Raw genomic sequence first — 17,017 nt, forward strand, 5'->3', positions numbered from 1 at the left:
TTACAAATTTTCTAGATAGCTCTGCTTTCAGATCAAATTCCATTAGTAGGATTTTGAATTCCAGATTTAATCTATCATTCAAGATTTAATTCCTTAGCTCATGAAAGCTGCACCATCGTATACTGTAATCTTTCATTAAAGTTAATGCAGTTGTATCAGAAAAAGGCATTGAGGCTATAGATGCACAAAAAATTGCAGCTAACCTAAGTGAATGAAAAGCTGCAATTGTGATGCAGCCTCTTGAACAGATGAAATTGCTTAGGCTGCATGTGTTATTCTGGTTCTAAATTAGGGTAACTGCATATTGAGGCAGAGAAAGGCATAACTGCTTGCTTCTGTTGGCTGTCACAAAGCAGCTATTTTCAGATTTTTGTCTTGTGCTTTCCTGTTTTGGAGCAATTGTATTTGTACAGCTATGGTCTAAAAAAAATATATGCCAGAACAGAGGCAACAATTCATTTTCTATCTAAACATGAAGGACACTGTGACCCAATATGTATTTAAATTTATCTTGGCCGAGGAGTCAAGTTGCCATACCAAATATAAAAGTATTGTTTATAAATAAGAACAAACCTAAGAAGGCTGTTACGTTATCTGTGCTCTTTGCAGTGTTTACCTCCAGAACAAAGTTGGCATGCGTATTGTAACCAAGAAGTTCTGCCACTTTTGCCCTTAGTGGAAGCAATTGCTGAAGAATTTTTGTGTTCTCCTAAAAAAGAAAAGGGAAAATTTGTAAAGTGAAACTAGAAAATGTATGTTTGAAACAATTATTTGAATATCTGTAATCATAAGAAACAGCAAACATTTTAAATGAAACACTTTAAGATATAAATATGGAATAGTGGAAGTGTAGTTAGATTCTTGGAATGTTTTGCCACAGCATTTGATTGCAAGTAGCTAGTTTTTTAGTCAATCTGAGTCATTACTCTATTTTATCTGTTTTAATTAATCAAAAGATGTACCATTTTGTTAAAGGCTAATAACAAATCTTTGACTGTTGCAAAGAGTTTATTTCCTTTATCAATCAGTTCAATGTGAAAGATAACAGGGAATATAGCTGAAGGCTGGCTTAATTGCTTGTTAGTGAAGAAGACAGACTGCAAAGCTATTGTGCCAACATTCAAAGCTTGTTTGCAAATTTCCCTCTTTTGCCACTGACAAGAGCAGTCAGAGAAAGAGATGTGAAACACAAAACCCCCAGTCCCTGACCTAAATGTGGGGGAGAAGATGAAAATGTAACCGTGATAACCTCCAGTTCTGGAAAACTGAGAATTCTCAGGGGAAACCCTTTTCTTTTCAAGAACTAGTTTCAGTGATTGTCTCACAGTTTTAAACAGCAAAGCCCTTTAAGTATACTGACTTGTACACTGGTCAGTTCCGGTGCCATTTTATCTTCAAAACTCTTCAAATTTCCCAGCACTTCAAGTACAAAAGCTGAAGTCTGCCATTGTTCTCTAATGAATGGTTGGTACAAATGCCTGACTGACACTTCTATCCTTCCTATCATTTTCATTATTTTTGTACCTGTCTAGGTGCCCAGTCTTACTAGTATCAAGCAAATTATTTGTGAAAATATTTCTTCTTTCTATACAGCAGGCTTCCAGCTATTTTTTTCAGACACTTAAATGAATATTTTATATGAAATTTGATATTTTTTCCACACCTAATTAAAATTCTCATCAAAATGTAATGCATTAATTTCATACTTAATCACCTGTATTTCTTAATTAATATGTGTGCTTAAATAATCCCTCTCATTCAGAAGAATCCCAATGCACTACAGAAGCTAGAGTCAGATGTCCTTCTCCGGGAGGAAAGGGCCATTAAGCAGCTGTGGAACACTGTAGGGAAATTTGGCAAAAGACCAAAATCCTACTTCTATTTACAGCACCACTGAAAGTTTAAGAAATGTACACACACACAAACAGATCATCAACTTTATAAGGTCTCTGGATATCAGAACAAATTGGAACAAGGAACTGTTAAAGACTACACTTACAAGTTTTGATTTCATAGTTCTAGACAATATATAGAAAAATCTAACATCTGAATGCCTAGCTCCATTTTTCATCTCTGTCATTACCTTGTAGAACAGTAAGTACATGACATACCTCTTTGCATCTTGAGTTAAAGGCAGATTCCATTTTTCTCCTGGTTTCTGAAATGCAGCACTTCTTCATGACAGGAAAATAGTGGGGATACTTTAAAGTAATTTTGTATTTGTCTTCCTCAGTCTTCTCTAAACTCTTAATAAAGTCATCAGGAAGGCCTTCTGTAGAACACAATTTAATAAACAATGTTTACCAGAATTATCTGCTCCCCTCTCTTTTTGTGAGATTATTGCATTTTGTTTTGCTGCAGTCTACAATGACATCAGAAATCTCCATGGAAATATAATCTCACTTTTGTAACTAAACTTGCTAAAACTTTTTCAAATTCCAACAAAGCAAAACAGAAGTTGGAAACAGTTGTGATCAAAAGACCCAGAAAAAATCTCAGGTGTTACTGAAGCACATTTTATGCCACGCCTTTCAGATGATTAATTCCCAAATTCTTTGTCACATGAAATCTCTAGATCGGTTCAAATGACTGATGTAGATAAAATATATTGCAAGACAGGAAAGTTTTTACAATAATTGCAATGAAAACAATTCACGATTACCTGATGGCAAAGAACTGAGAAAAGAAGCAGAGAAAAGTGAAGTTATGAAAAAAAAAAAAAAAGTAGGACAGATATACTAACTTGACAGGAGGCAAACACTTCAAGAAACACAAATCTATGAAAAGACCATAAACACTTGCACAGGGTAATTCTAAACTGACTTTGGGGAAGGATTCAAAAGGAAACAGAGAAGACTGGAAATCAGTCATAATTGCACTTAATCTAACCACCATTCACTGGGCCAAATCCATTACATCAGTAAAACTGGAAGGTTGAAGAAATGGAAAAAGCAAGCATATTACTCACCAAGTTCTTCCTTAGAAAAGACAAGAAATGCATTTTCCTCATTCAAGTTTTTGTTAAAATCTATACACAGCTCACTCATTTTTTTCTTCATTGTCTTTATTTCCTGTATCGGGTATAAAGTGAACTTAGTGGAAACACAAAAATAAAACTTGGCAATTACTATCCTCCACATGAATAGTATTTCACTTCTTCCAGCTAGGCTCCTTACCAGCTAATGAAATTGAGCCGTTAACACACTGCAAGTGTGTAGCAAGCCATTACACTCTTTTTCAGTCCTCCATTTTATCTTTCTTTTGGTCCTGAGCAATATAGTTGCCAATGAACTCTGGGTTAGGGCTACAGCTCAGATAAAGTTTCAAATGGATTCTCAACTCAGCGGGGACTGATCACATAAGCACATTCTCTGAACAATATTACATACTAACATTCTTTTATTTTAAAACCTTAAGTTACAATTATAAGTGTAAAAATGTCTACTAAAATAAATGAGAATCAAGGAAGTAAAAATGCATGCAACCTATTGAAAAACACTCTCTTGGAAATGTACGAAAAGAGAATACCCACACATGGCAAGACCATTCCAAAACCTTTCTAAAAATCCTAATATTTACCCATTAGAAACACTTTCTAATAGATCTCCTAGCATGTCTCTGCCTCTTACTGTCACATTCATGTGAACGCAGTAGGTATCTGTAGAATACACACCAAACACAAAAATATGCAGACTACTATTAGTCAGGTTTTTACTTAAATGTAATTCAATGATTGTTTCCTTATAAAATATTTCAACATCCCTTTAGAGGCATCAGTTGCCCTGTAGCAATGCAAATACACATGAAACTGATCCCTGTAACTGAAAGATGTGGATGAAGAATGATTATTTCCTACAAAGCTTAAAGTCTATTCAAGAGCTGCAAACCGAGATTATTACACAACATCACTCAGAATTTAAGAATCATTATGTCAGCATCTCAGATGCTGATAATTTTACTTCAAGATTTTCAGAAGTGATAAGTGCTTTTATATGCTTGAGTAAATCCTCCCTTAATGGAGCGAAAATTATCAGTGTGGCTTATGGCCCTTTTAAGCTACCTTATTTTAGTCAAAATGCTAAAATCTTGGACACATTTTACAATGCTGGTTAATAACTGAAATTAAAACAGTTGTGTCTTGGTAACAATCGGTCATATTTCTGAAGCTTGGACTCACAAATAAAATTTTTTGAAAGTTCTCTTGGCTATCTAATTGACGCATTCTCTGTAATCAGAATATAGAACAAACCTCTTCCAGATAGGCTTCTTTTACTCTGGAAGACCAAGAGATGTAATGCATATCAACTCTATACACTGAATACCATTGGTGCCTACAGATAAATTTTAAAACCTTAAAGTGATTAATGTTTAACGGATGCATCTGGAACTAAGAACAGTTAAGATTAGAGCAGTAATTAAGCAGGTCCAAGATCACAAACATACACTTAGTACAGCTATGAAACCTTAATTTAATCTCTTCAACAATTTGTCACCTTCACTTTATAAACTAATAGTCCATATTTACATTCTGCACTTCTTTAGGAAGATGGAGTCCGTTTCTTTTTCCCACTTGAACTGATTTCTCTAGATACCGCTTTGTTTCAGGCTTTACATTTTGAAGATCGCAGGTTTGCTGAAATGACAGTATAGAATAGTTGAATTTATAACGTGTAAGAAACATACCAAGCATTAGAAGAGTCTGAACAGAGCTGGTCTTTAGAATGCCACCAAAGTAAAAAAGGAATATCCCAGATTTTAATGCAAAGGACTTTCCAAAAACAGTTACCTTGTACAATAGTATTCTTACATTAATGTAGCACATTTTAAAAATATTTTTCTTTTACTATCTCAACATATTTACACATTGTCATAATGGCAAGCCCTTTTAGTTTGCATTACAGTGTGCTTAAACCTTTTCTGTAGAGACAGCTTTCTTATACATACTTGAAGAAAATCAGTGTTGTAAGGTAACACTGTACCTTAAAACCTAGGGGGATTTAAAAAATCCCCAAAAGATTACAGAAGATGGATTGGTCCTGTGACGGTCTTCCTTCAAACTGACTGCAGCATAACTGTTTAATCCAGAACCTTGAATTTTTGTCCAAAACTGAAAAAAATGCTGTACATATTTTAAATTTATCTTGCCTTATCCAGAAGTGAACATTTAAAAAAAGATACTGACTTATAGTCCTTGTCAAAAGACACATTCTATTCAAACTCACCTTCAAATATGAAACTGTTGGAATTAGCTCTGACTTGTCTTAACAACCCTCTCATCAGCTTAACTACGTACAATTAATTCCTGACTAGCATCTCCGAAAAGTAAGGATGTTGAAACATGCAGATTCTATGAAAGTTACACAACTGTGTACAGCTGTTAACTAATGACTGGCCAGCATAAATTATCTCTAAATAACAGAAAAAATGTAAGACAGGAACCTATTTGCATTCCAAGAGAAAACAAATCAGAACAAAAACTCTGACAGAGATATTTTCCCGTCATTTAAAAATAGCCCACACAACAACACATAAACACCAGTGCCCTGCATGTCAGATTAAACAATTAATGGAAATTTGTTTTTAGAACCATGAAGGAGCTCAGAATGGTTTAGCTTTGTTTGCACTTGAAAAGGGTATCAAGTCCCAGTAGCATTATGCTACAGCAGGACTGCCAAGCATTAGTACAATTGTGCCTAAAAGTCTTACACATATATCGATAATCTATCTGCAAGGATTTCTAAGTCCAGTGAAAAACAACTGTAACAATCACTTCACTTGGTGATAAACTTGCTTTTCTAAAGCAATACGCAAGTTGAACTTAGTTTACTGATACTGTCATATGATGAATGATGAATATTTGTTCTTTTTATTATAATTTATTTATCAGTAATGTAAAAAATAATCCATAGATTCATGACAGGATGATCTAACTACTGTAAGTCACCATATATCTGAAGTCAATGATAATTAACAGGTGATTACATTGCATACCTTTCACTATGGCTATGATTTTTTTTCAGCATTCAGCCATTGATATTTTGTTTGTTTTTAAATAAGAGGATGTAAATTGTGGAATTCACTCTTTTGTGAGGAAAGTGAAGAAAATCATGCCCTCTGTGCTTTCCAAGTCAAACCTCACATCTCCATCTTCATTTGTGATAAATGCACAAGGCAAGCAACTCAGGAGTATTTCCCAACACAAAGATAAGAAAAATGCCATTACCCTACTCCCTACAACACTTGGACTTCTTGCTCGGCTTCTGGCAAAGAATACTCCCCAAAATTCTGCAGCTTTATAAAGACATTTATGCTATCAAGCACTACATCTAGGAGTGTCAAAGTTGTGATATTGAGTACAAACATATTTGTAACAGAATTTTCCTGTACTGTTATTTACTGGGCAACCCTAAATTCCAGACTTCTTTTTCCAGACCTAAGACTGTGTGACAGAAAAAGCACAACTTCAAAATGACAGAGGTGAAAAATGCCAATACTGTCACTACATTAACATTTATATTGCGCTAACTGTGATGCAGGCTCAAAAAAAAGAAAGGCTGAGAAAAAAATGGAGTACTCTAGTCTCTACAAAAAGACACTACTTTTATTCCAGTAACAGTTAAGGACAGAGGACTGTGAATAACTTGGTCTTGCTGAGTTACTGAGGCATTATGAGGGATCTCCCAGACCCTCCACTGGGCATATGGAACTGTCATGTTCCTGAAAATCTCCTGGTCCCAAACCGCCAAGATTTTAGGCAGAAGAAGGGAATTCACAAAACACTAAATTTAAGCCCTTAAAGCCAGTGAATAATGGCTCTTTCTAAAGCTAAGAAATAGATTTGTTTGGGGAAAAAGGAGGAGAAAACTAAGTTAGTGTTCATCCTTGATGACTATACATCTCTCCATACACAGAAGAAATATATGTTAAATAGCTTCTAGACTTTATATTAACCTTTACGAAGTTTATCTGCATCACAGACATGCTTATGATAAGGATGATACACATTCAAAAAGACCTTTCAGGTCTTTAAGGATAAGTAAGCGTATACACACTCCCAGACACAGGAACGAAGGGTGCTCTGTGATCACCTCTGAACTTCAGTCTGTTCAGGATGGTCTATGTCGTCCTGTGTTTCTTTGAAGAACAATTTCCACAGCAGAAGCACTCATTTCAAATACACCATACACATGAAATTTTGGAACTTTCCAGAATTTTTAGAGTGGCCATCACTGATGATTTTGTATACCATTTAATACGTGCTTTCAACAATGCCACCTCGTTCCACGAAATCTTCAGGCAGAGTAAGAAACAAAATAGAATATCATGACCAAAAGCTGCAGCAGCTGTTTACATCAGGCTGAGTTTCCTGAGGGTGTGTAGCTGCAGAAGATTGGCAACATTCTTAAGTTTGCCTCTGCTAGCCAACATGTGCAGATGTTAGGAGCAATGAAATGTAAAATCACAGTTTCAGTACTAAATTCACCTCTATTTCAAGTTTTAGACCCCAAAATAAAAGTTTTCTAAAAAGCATATTCAACAATACACATTTATGCAGGACTTATTTTCCCCAATGTGTGAGGAAAAGAAACTGGATTACTTTAAGCTGTTTGGTTTTGTTGATTTTTTTTTTTTTTTTAATTAAATACAAACCCATCACATATCCTCCATTATCAACAGTTCTTAAATAAAGCAGAATTTAGAAAGAATATCAAACCGTTGTTAACTTAGGAAAGTTTCGACTTTTTTAAAGGAAGGAAGAACATTCAGGATGTCACTGAAATCAAGCAGATCCACTAATATTTTAGCAGACTGACTGTATTATGAATAATATGGGAGTGTGAGGGCTCTTGTTCTCCTTGATGCATCTTAGCGCACCCCTGTGCAGGATGATGAAACTGAGTTCATATACCTGAACTATTAAATCCTCAGTAAGGCCATGAAAAAACTGATTCAATCAAAATGATTTACTGGCTCATTTAAACTGATAAAATGATTTAAGGAAACCATTTCTGTTTGCGGAAGTCCTTTTATAAATGTAGTCCTGAAACCTGACTTTTCAACTAAGTGTTTTTAACAGAAGAAGGTATTAGAAATTTAGCAAAAAATAATAAGAAATTTGTGATTTGGAAACAGCAACACTTGACCAATCTGATCCTATTGGCAATTTCACATACGTTCTATGACAAAAACTGCTACTACTTTCAGAGTTGTTATGAAGTTGATATATGCTCAGAGGCTGCACCTCTGGAAAACTAATACTAACTCATGCTTGCATGCTGCAGTTAAGCCAAGGAAAATCTCTAAAAAAATTAAATGGAGATTTAAGCAAGAATTGCAACTGTTATAAAAGCCAAGTATTGCTGCAAAGGAAAATGAAGTAGAAAAGCACCAAATGAAACAGATTAAAAAAAATTCATAAGAAATAGGAGGGAATTACAGCAATCAGTTTTCAGCAGCTACTATCAGAAATTTCTGTAAATTAGAAATACACAGATGAATAGATACTGCAAATTAATCCTAAATGTACCTAAATGGAGGGTGTGGAAAATCACAGCAAATAATAACTATGTAGCAAACCATTTAATTGATAGCAAGAGCAGGGGAAAAAAAAAAAAAAAATCAACATAAGGCACTATCTGCCAACACACAACAGAAGGTCCTTAAAATGGAGCTATTAAATACCTCCACATCACATAAACAAAAATACCCAGCTAGAGGATAACACTTGATAATATGCCTAGAAAACACACCAACAGTAAAGAATGTTATTGAAAGGTGCTTTATTAGGTGCTGCAAATATTATCCTGGTTCGAGTCAACACTGCAAAAAAGAACAAAATGATTGCAAGAAATATGGCTCCAGTATATTATCAGCATCACAAGAAGGTTAAAAATCAGTGCGGTTGAAAGGGAAGATTCACATCTGAGGCAAGGACAATTTTTTCAATTAGCTTCCTTGCATTATGTTTAAATTAGACTTTTAGAAAATTATTACTGTCATTAGATGCATTTAAACAAAACCGAATGTTCTTCCTGTTCGAGCTACAGATTAATTAGAAGGGAAACTGAAAAAGAAACATGAAAGAGATAGAAACTAGCCCAACAGTAAATGTAACTTTTGACTTAGTTTTGAGGTTTAAGCAACATATGAGGAGGAGTATGCAATGCCTATAATTAGCAGATCAAAAGAAGAAATTTCAGAGGTCATTTCTAGTTATACATTCTCATTAACTTCCATAACTTAAAACTCAACTTTAAAATTCTCAACAATCTCAATAAAGCAGAATTTTGGACACAAATTCAAAAGCAGTATAAAGCATTAAATACAATAAATACATTGCTAAATACTAAATAAGCACCAAATATATTGCTACATTGCCTGTTTTCTTTCCTCCCCTCCCTTAGTGATGCTCTTTTCAAATGGGTCAGGAAGCTCCGCCAGCAGAAAAAAATCTATTTTACTTTTCCTGATGGGTTTCTTGTACCAGCTCATTAGAATATTAGACAAAAGTCAAAGCTATCACAATGGAGAGAGAGGGAGATACACACACCTAGACTATGAGAGGCAAAGCATGGGAGCACCAGGTTACTCTGGCTTAAGTTTTTGTGGAACCATGGCCTTTTTGTATAGTTGCATCCCACTGGAAAGATTAGCTGGTACAGACACAGGGGAAACACACAGTAGTGGGTTTGAAAGCACTTGAAAAACACTGTGGTTACTCAATTCTTTAAAGAAAAGCTTTTCACTGCCAGAATTTTATCTACATTTTCACATTTTATGCAGATATCATTGCGATTTACCTGCAAATAAACAATCTTCTGAAACACATCTTCTCTCATGCTCATCTCCACATCAAAATTGGAAAGCTTTTTGTCAGCTTCTGTACTTGCTAAGCGTACCTCTTTGTCAGGTGAGACATGCTGGGGAAAATCCAACATGCTTCTTTCCACTGTTTAAATAAAAGACAATGAACACTTACACAGAAGGCTAGAAACACTTTAAGGATCAGTTAAGGATAAGGAAATTCCCCCCTTCTGACATTTATAAAAGATCTAAGAAAACAGGAAACCAAAGCAACCTGACATCTCAGGTCAGGCTTGAAATAAATAAAGTGATTACAGATAATGTAAAAATGAATAAGAGAAAGACAAAACTGCAAACCATTATAACAAACATTTTTCAGGAACTATCTATTACCCAAACCTAATTACCTCATCTTATTTCTTCTACAAAGACAACTGAAAGGTGTAAAAATATGTGATTTTTGAAAGATGAACTATTTCCAAGGGAAGACCGATGTTGTTTCATAGCTGGCACTATGCATAGTTAGCATTTCAAGTGAAAAGCTCTGAGTGTTTCAAACAGGCTCATCTACCTTGAAGTTATTTTTACAGTCTTAAGACAACAGCGTCAATTTCCCATCTTCTGTGTCTAGTGAGAAACAATAAGGCAAACACAGAAGATGTTGGCTATGTATTCTGCACTCCTACAATAATACTAGCTTTTCAGAATACACTTTTGTGTATTACATTGTGTAAAATACAGTTGAAATAAATCCTTGCTTATTAAAGGAATACAGCACCTTATAAAGACATTAAATAGAAACTCCTAAAATAGAAATGAATTGTCACGACCAGCTGTATTGACTTAATTCAAAACCAATTATAATTTCACCTCCCCAAAACATATTTTAAAGTAACAACATTTTAGGATAATATAAAGCTTTGTAATTTTATGTAATCTAAAGTTGTTTTATCAAACCCCGAGATACTCTTAACTCTTCAGAAACCTCTGGAATGCAAGCATGGGCATACGGTTCTTCTTCAAGGAAAACCCCTCCTCCACTCCTGTCATCATGCCAAGATGTTTCAAAATGAGTTTTGGCAGCTTCCAAGTGAAATATATGTCCTGTTGTCATCTGTGTCTTTTCAGATGGTTAATTCCAGTTACTGGGGTAGGTCTTTCATGCACATGTGAAAGGGACAAACAGGCCTTAAAAATCCAAGGTTCTAATGGAAGTATTGCTACAGTAATACATCCTTACCGTATGCCGTGGTATTTCACAGGTAAACCATGCTAATTTCACATACAGCTTTGAAGGTTAGCAGTAAAAGCTTAAATATGGTCCACTACAGCAATAGCATGTAAAGAAAAAAGAAATAAATCCTGGAAGATGCAAGTCTTGGTCACTATGTTGAGAAGCTGATGGCCACTGTTTCTGAATCAAACATTGATTTTCTAATTTAATTTAAACGAGAGAGTTTTATACTGTGGGGAAAAGGCTTACAATAATTACACCAAATACGTTGGTACAATTAAAACTGAATCTGACAGGAAGCTGTTCAGATGAAGACTACTCAGTCTTTCTGCCAGCATCAATCCCACTCAATTCACTGGATGTGGCTAAACTGTAATTTTAAGTAATGTGAAAGCTAGACTAATATTACAGTACAATCATTTGAGCTGGAGACTGCTCTTTTTCGCTAGGTGAAGATTTTGCTCCAAGCTAAGGTGACTGGTTTTAGCACTTCCCTTGCTACTGCAGATTGTTTTAGAGGATTTAAGTGACCTTGTCATTTTATTACACTGACTATTTTTTGAGAGTCATGCAGCTACCATCCGATTGGTTTTTCAAAACAAAGACATCCAAGAGACATTTTCATGCTCCCATCTTCTCTGACTGACAAATTAACTAAATGATCCATGTTTGACCATTAAACTCCATCCATGTATTGGCATGTCTTCATAATCCATTCAGAACTGCCTAGAGGTGACTGCATGACCAGCACCTCTTCATGGATTCTTCAAGGCCTTGCAGGCTATAACATAAAAGTGAGCAAGTAGAGCAGTCTTCTTTCAAAAAAGCATTCAAAAGTGCCCCTGTTTTTATCACATTTTCTCCACTAGGAGCTTTCAATCATTTCATTTGACTTGCTTGCCTCAGATTCTGCAGTGTCTGCATAAAGCACTGCTGATCATATTTGTATGTACACTTGCATACTACAGACACTGTAATCTACACTGCTACACACTGTCCCCAAGCAGATGTACACAGCTGGAAAAGCAAATGTAACCATATGGAGCTTCACATGCAAAAAGAAAAGAGGTGACCATCACCAGCTGACTGCTGAACAGTTCCCTAGTTGTGTCAAAGAGAACAACAGCACAGTTTTGCTAATGCTTATTTCTGTCTCTAGAATAAGGCAGCAGGATTCTTTTAGCTGATCATGTTTACATATTCAGAGATACTGAAAAGTAATTGTGACCAGAGGACCCTTGAGAGGCCTCTACGCATTCTACACTAGAACAGCACAGATCAGAATGGTAAGTAACAACTATCTTTTCTCAATGTTTATGTGCAGACAGAATGACCTATGGAAAGAATCACAGAAAATATACACTAACCTGCATATTCCACTTCTATATCTGCCAAGGCCCGTACAGTATTTTCATGTGTTACTTCTTCTATGTCAAGCATCCCGACACTGTCATATACATGTTTTGCCTTCTTGATTAGTTCTTCTGTTCTCGTTCTAATTTGGTCTGGTGACAGGTCCCATCTCAGAAGGTTTCGGCCTGATGCTATGTACGAAGAAGCCTTGAGCTGGCTAGTAATTTCTGCTCCTAATGTCATTCTCAACACAAGCTGTGGCCCAATGGACCTGAAAGTACAAAAATGATCTTTGCAGAGCAGGATTCTAGTTCAAGAGGAGGCTTACAGCAAACATTAAAAAATAGAAAACAGACCTTTAATAATTACAGAATATTTTTAGAAGCAAGAATAAAGTCCTTTCTAGAGCCATAACTTGTCCAGCAGGATCATACACAGCTGTTACCCTTAACAATTATGTCTAATTTTAAATAAATCAGAGGTCTGTCTTCTACCTTTTCCATCTATAGGATGACTAAGTGCAGACAGGGATAAAAACCTTGGTATTGGCAAAACCAGACAGATTAAATTATTATTCAATCTTTTAAGAAAAACACAGTAACAGTTACTGAAACTCTACAGAAATAGACAGTATTTGCATTTATGAAATAAGGAATAAAACCCACATAGTCTTTGTAGATTCATTACAACAAATAATTTTACATTTATACAGGATGTCTGCCACATAACCAGCCATGGGAGGAAAACTTCTAGTTATCACTCACTTAAAAATTTATTCCTTTAATTGTTGTGGATTTTAAACATACAGCTTCATTCTATTGTCAGAAGAGCTACATAAATTTACTGTAATTTATGTACTACTAATCCTGATTATAGAAATTAAGCGTATTTCAGCTTTAGCTAAGAAGAAAAGTTTATATATGTAGCTGATCTTACTGTGCTGAGCAATGAATGGCTATTTTTTCACTAATCTTGTTAGAAATATTTTCAAAAAAAACCTCAAATTTGGGGCAACAAATCCAAATACAAGCTATGAAGACACTGGCTGCAGAAATACAGGCATCTATTTCCACCCCAACAAACCAATATTTGACTTGGTTGCATAACGGAGAGGGATCAAGACTCGGGCAACTGAATGAAGCAGGCTAATAGAAACCCACACAGAGACAGCTTGCTACTGAAAGGGATGTTTGCTTAACACTATTTTTAAATTAAATACCTTTTTCTCTTAAATGTCTTTTTTTCTTAACACTAGTCACTGTACCTGTATTAATTTTATTGCAAAACCAGTCTGGTATGTGCATAAGTGCTCAGATAGGCTTTGGCATACAATGCAGAGAGCATGCATAAAAGGATAGGCAATTTCAGCCTGAAGGAAAAACATAGCAGAAGAATGAAATGCCAACAATCAAAAAGAGCCAATTGCTCTTCTGTTTGAAGGCAAGACTTTTTGTTAAAAGTCTCACTCATCTGTAAGAGGCATTCTCTAGAAATAGCGTAGACAAATTTATTTTTTTGCAAGACAAAAATGAAAGACAACATTTCTATTTAATCTTTGTGTTGAGGTTTTTTTCCTTCTTACCAGTTTCTTCAAATCCTCTCACACCAGTGTAGGCAAGATATTTACTTTTCTGTGGGCATAGAAACATCAATGTCCAGCATGCTGATGATTCAACTTTGAAAACGAGCCTGAATAAAGAATATTCCTTCCACCTCTGTTCTATCTCTCTGATACCAACTCAGTTACTACGTTAATGCCTCAGTAGCTTCTTCACTGGACTTTTGAAACTTTGAATGGCAGTTAGAAGTTTATGATAAATGAAGCTGCTTTCATGAGAGCAAAAGGTTAAGTATTAGCATTCTCAGAATGCGGTGGTTTGCCATCCCCCCAAACCACTGACTTCTACCCTGAATCTACAAGTCCACAAAAGAACAGTCCTTCATTAAGTCACAGACAGTTTCCCTCTGGGCTGCCCTATGTCTAGTTTTTCACACACTGCTAGTGCAGGTCTGGTACAACCTTGTGGGAGCTGAAGGCCAACCTTCTCAAAACTAGGTTCAAGGCTCTAAACTCTAACACCACCCCACTCACCGCTTCTCAAGAACATTAGAAAGAATATGAAACGTGCCACATTATGGTCAAAATAAAAGTCAAATAGAATCAAAGGAAAACAACAGCCTGAACAACATAAGAGCTGACAACTATGCGAAAGTGCATGATACGTAACAAATACTCTCTCTTAAAGAAGTTACAGCTTTCTGTCATTCATAACCTTCACACAGACATGTAGAAAACATAGCTCTGTCACTGACCAACTTTATCAGAAACAAAGACTAAAACAGTCGCAACACCAATAGATGATACTAATTTCAGCCTGTGTAATAAGTTTAATTAATAATTGAAATTGGACTGATTTAATGAACTTGAATGAGGGCCCCTGATTACTGCAGAGCACTAATTTTAAACACAAAAGAAAAGACGCCACCTGATTTTCTTAGTAGGTTGGCTTGCTGCACTGAGCGATACACAAACAGATTTGACAGCTACATAAATGATTGCCATAAATCCAGCAAGTGGTTGTCTAGCTGTTAGAGACAGGAAAACACAGAACTGCCTGGTTTTGAAATTCTGATGCCTTGTTTCCTCCTGCTGACAGAAGGAAGCATTCGTTTATGTAGATTAACAAAGGCAGTACAAACTCAGAAAGACCTGTAAGTCTTTCTAACTGACCAATAAAGGTGGGCCTTCAAAAACTGTATCGCAAATTACACATGAAAACAATGACTACATGCATCTCTTCAAATAACCATTTACAGACATGCGCTGTTACCATGCTATCAATCAATTACATTGTGCTTAGGACCAATGTAGCTGCCAAAAGATTAATAAAAAATAATGTGCAAGTAAAAATACATACACAGGTGAAATCTTGGGCATTTCTTTCATGGCTTAGCATTTCATACTCTTTGTCTACATAAAACTATAAATAAATAAATTCCCCAATTCCATGTATCATACTGCAATAAAATTAGTAATTTACTAACTTCATCTTATTTGTTCAAGAAAAAAACAAAACAAAGAAACAATGCCAAAATTAAAGATCTAATAGACTACAAAGGAAAAAGAGTATAACTAAAATATTGTGACTACTTCAAAAATGCTCTGCAACTACACTTGCCATGTTATTAGAGAGAAAATATTACAGTAAATTTTATCACTGACAGAGACTTTAACTTCCAAGATATTAACTGGAAAATAAATTCTATTAATAATGATAGGAACCAGTTGCAACAGCAAACAGCTTTCTTCAAACAGCAACTGTATCAGCAAGAGGCAATTATTTTGCTTTTGGTAAATGGCAGCAACCATTGCTTGGTTCTGAGCCAATCAGAAGTTGCTTCAGTTTAAATCAGACAGAAGGATTAGCAAATGTAGGTGTGTAAATAAACTTACATGTATGCTGCAACTATACAATCTGACCACGGGCAAGCTGTTGCTAATGCCTGAAATTACTAGTTCTAACTATATTAGATACTACACTCAATTTCCTGCAGTGCAGTGTAGAACAGTAGGTGTATCTAAACAATCCTGGGTTAAGGATAAGGCTCATGTCCAGAATCAGGATCACCTTAAGACATTCTTCTTTCCCTTCCACCCTCTGCTGCTCGTTTCTGTCCCTGTACACCACACCATCGATGACAGCAGCAAAAGAATCAGGGCAGCACACAGATGAAAAACAAAGCAGACCAAAAAAATGCAGGCGGTACATCTTTTTTTTTTCAGCTAATCTGTTCCATCATCTATTTTATGTGTAACTTCAAAACAGTCGCGATGGCATAAATGATCAAAAAAGTCAATAGCCACTTAAGCCTGCACTACTGCTAGAAACACATATGAAATGCATGGATTAGCAATAAAAGTCTCAAGATGATTACTGTCATTAGGCATACCATTGAAATGCCCCAGAGTGGAAAGAACAATTGATGCTTAAGAGGAAATACTGACATAAGAACAAATTCATAGAATCATAGAATCGTTAAGATTGGAAAGGACCTTTAGATCATCAAGTTCCAACCCCCCTGCCATGGGCAGGGACATCTCACACTAAACCATATCACCCAAGGCCTCGTCCAACCTGGCCTTGAACACTGCCAGGGATGGAGCATTCACAACCTCCCTGGGCAACCCATTCCAGTGCCTCACCACCTTAACAGGAAAGAATTTCCTTCTTATATCCAACCTAAACTTCCCCTGTTTAAGTTTTAACCCGTTACCCCTTGTCCTGTCACTACAGTCCCTAATGAAGAGTCCCTTCCAGGCATCCCTACAGGCCCCCTTCAGATACTGGAAGGCTGCTATGAGGTCTCCACGCAGCCTTCTCCAGGCTGAACAGCTCCAACTTTCTGAGCCTGTCTTCATACGGGAGGTGCTCCAGTTCCCTGATCATCCTCGTGGCCCTCCTCTGGACTTGTTCCAACAGTTCCATGTCCTTCCTATGTTGAGGACACCAGAACTGCACACAATACTCCAGGTGAAGTCTCACAAGAGCAGAATAGAGGGACAGGATCACCTCCCTCAACCTGCTGATCATGCTCCTTTTGATGCAGCCCAGCATACGGTTGGCT

General features: G+C 36.1%; 1 protein-coding gene across 1 annotated transcript in view; it reads right to left on the reverse strand.

Annotated features, from left to right (window-relative positions):
• The window catches only part of NLN (neurolysin), a 36,637-nt gene that overhangs the window by 11,943 nt on the left and 7,677 nt on the right, over positions 1-17,017 (reverse strand). The window contains exons 2-7 of the mRNA XM_061475806.1: positions 12,406-12,662; positions 9,801-9,949; positions 4,526-4,633; positions 2,969-3,071; positions 2,112-2,272; positions 574-709 (exon numbers count right to left, since the gene is read on the reverse strand). Coding sequence (XP_061331790.1) covers positions 574-709; positions 2,112-2,272; positions 2,969-3,071; positions 4,526-4,633; positions 9,801-9,949; positions 12,406-12,662 — 914 coding nt within the window. The remainder of the gene's footprint in view (positions 1-573; positions 710-2,111; positions 2,273-2,968; positions 3,072-4,525; positions 4,634-9,800; positions 9,950-12,405; positions 12,663-17,017) is intronic.

The sequence above is a fragment of the Pezoporus flaviventris genome, unplaced genomic scaffold, assembly GCF_033815535.1.
Source record: "Pezoporus flaviventris isolate CSIRO_AGI_PZ_B2104156 unplaced genomic scaffold, CSIRO_AGI_Pfla_v1 ptg000090l, whole genome shotgun sequence".
NCBI lineage: Eukaryota > Metazoa > Chordata > Aves > Psittaciformes > Psittacidae > Pezoporus > Pezoporus flaviventris.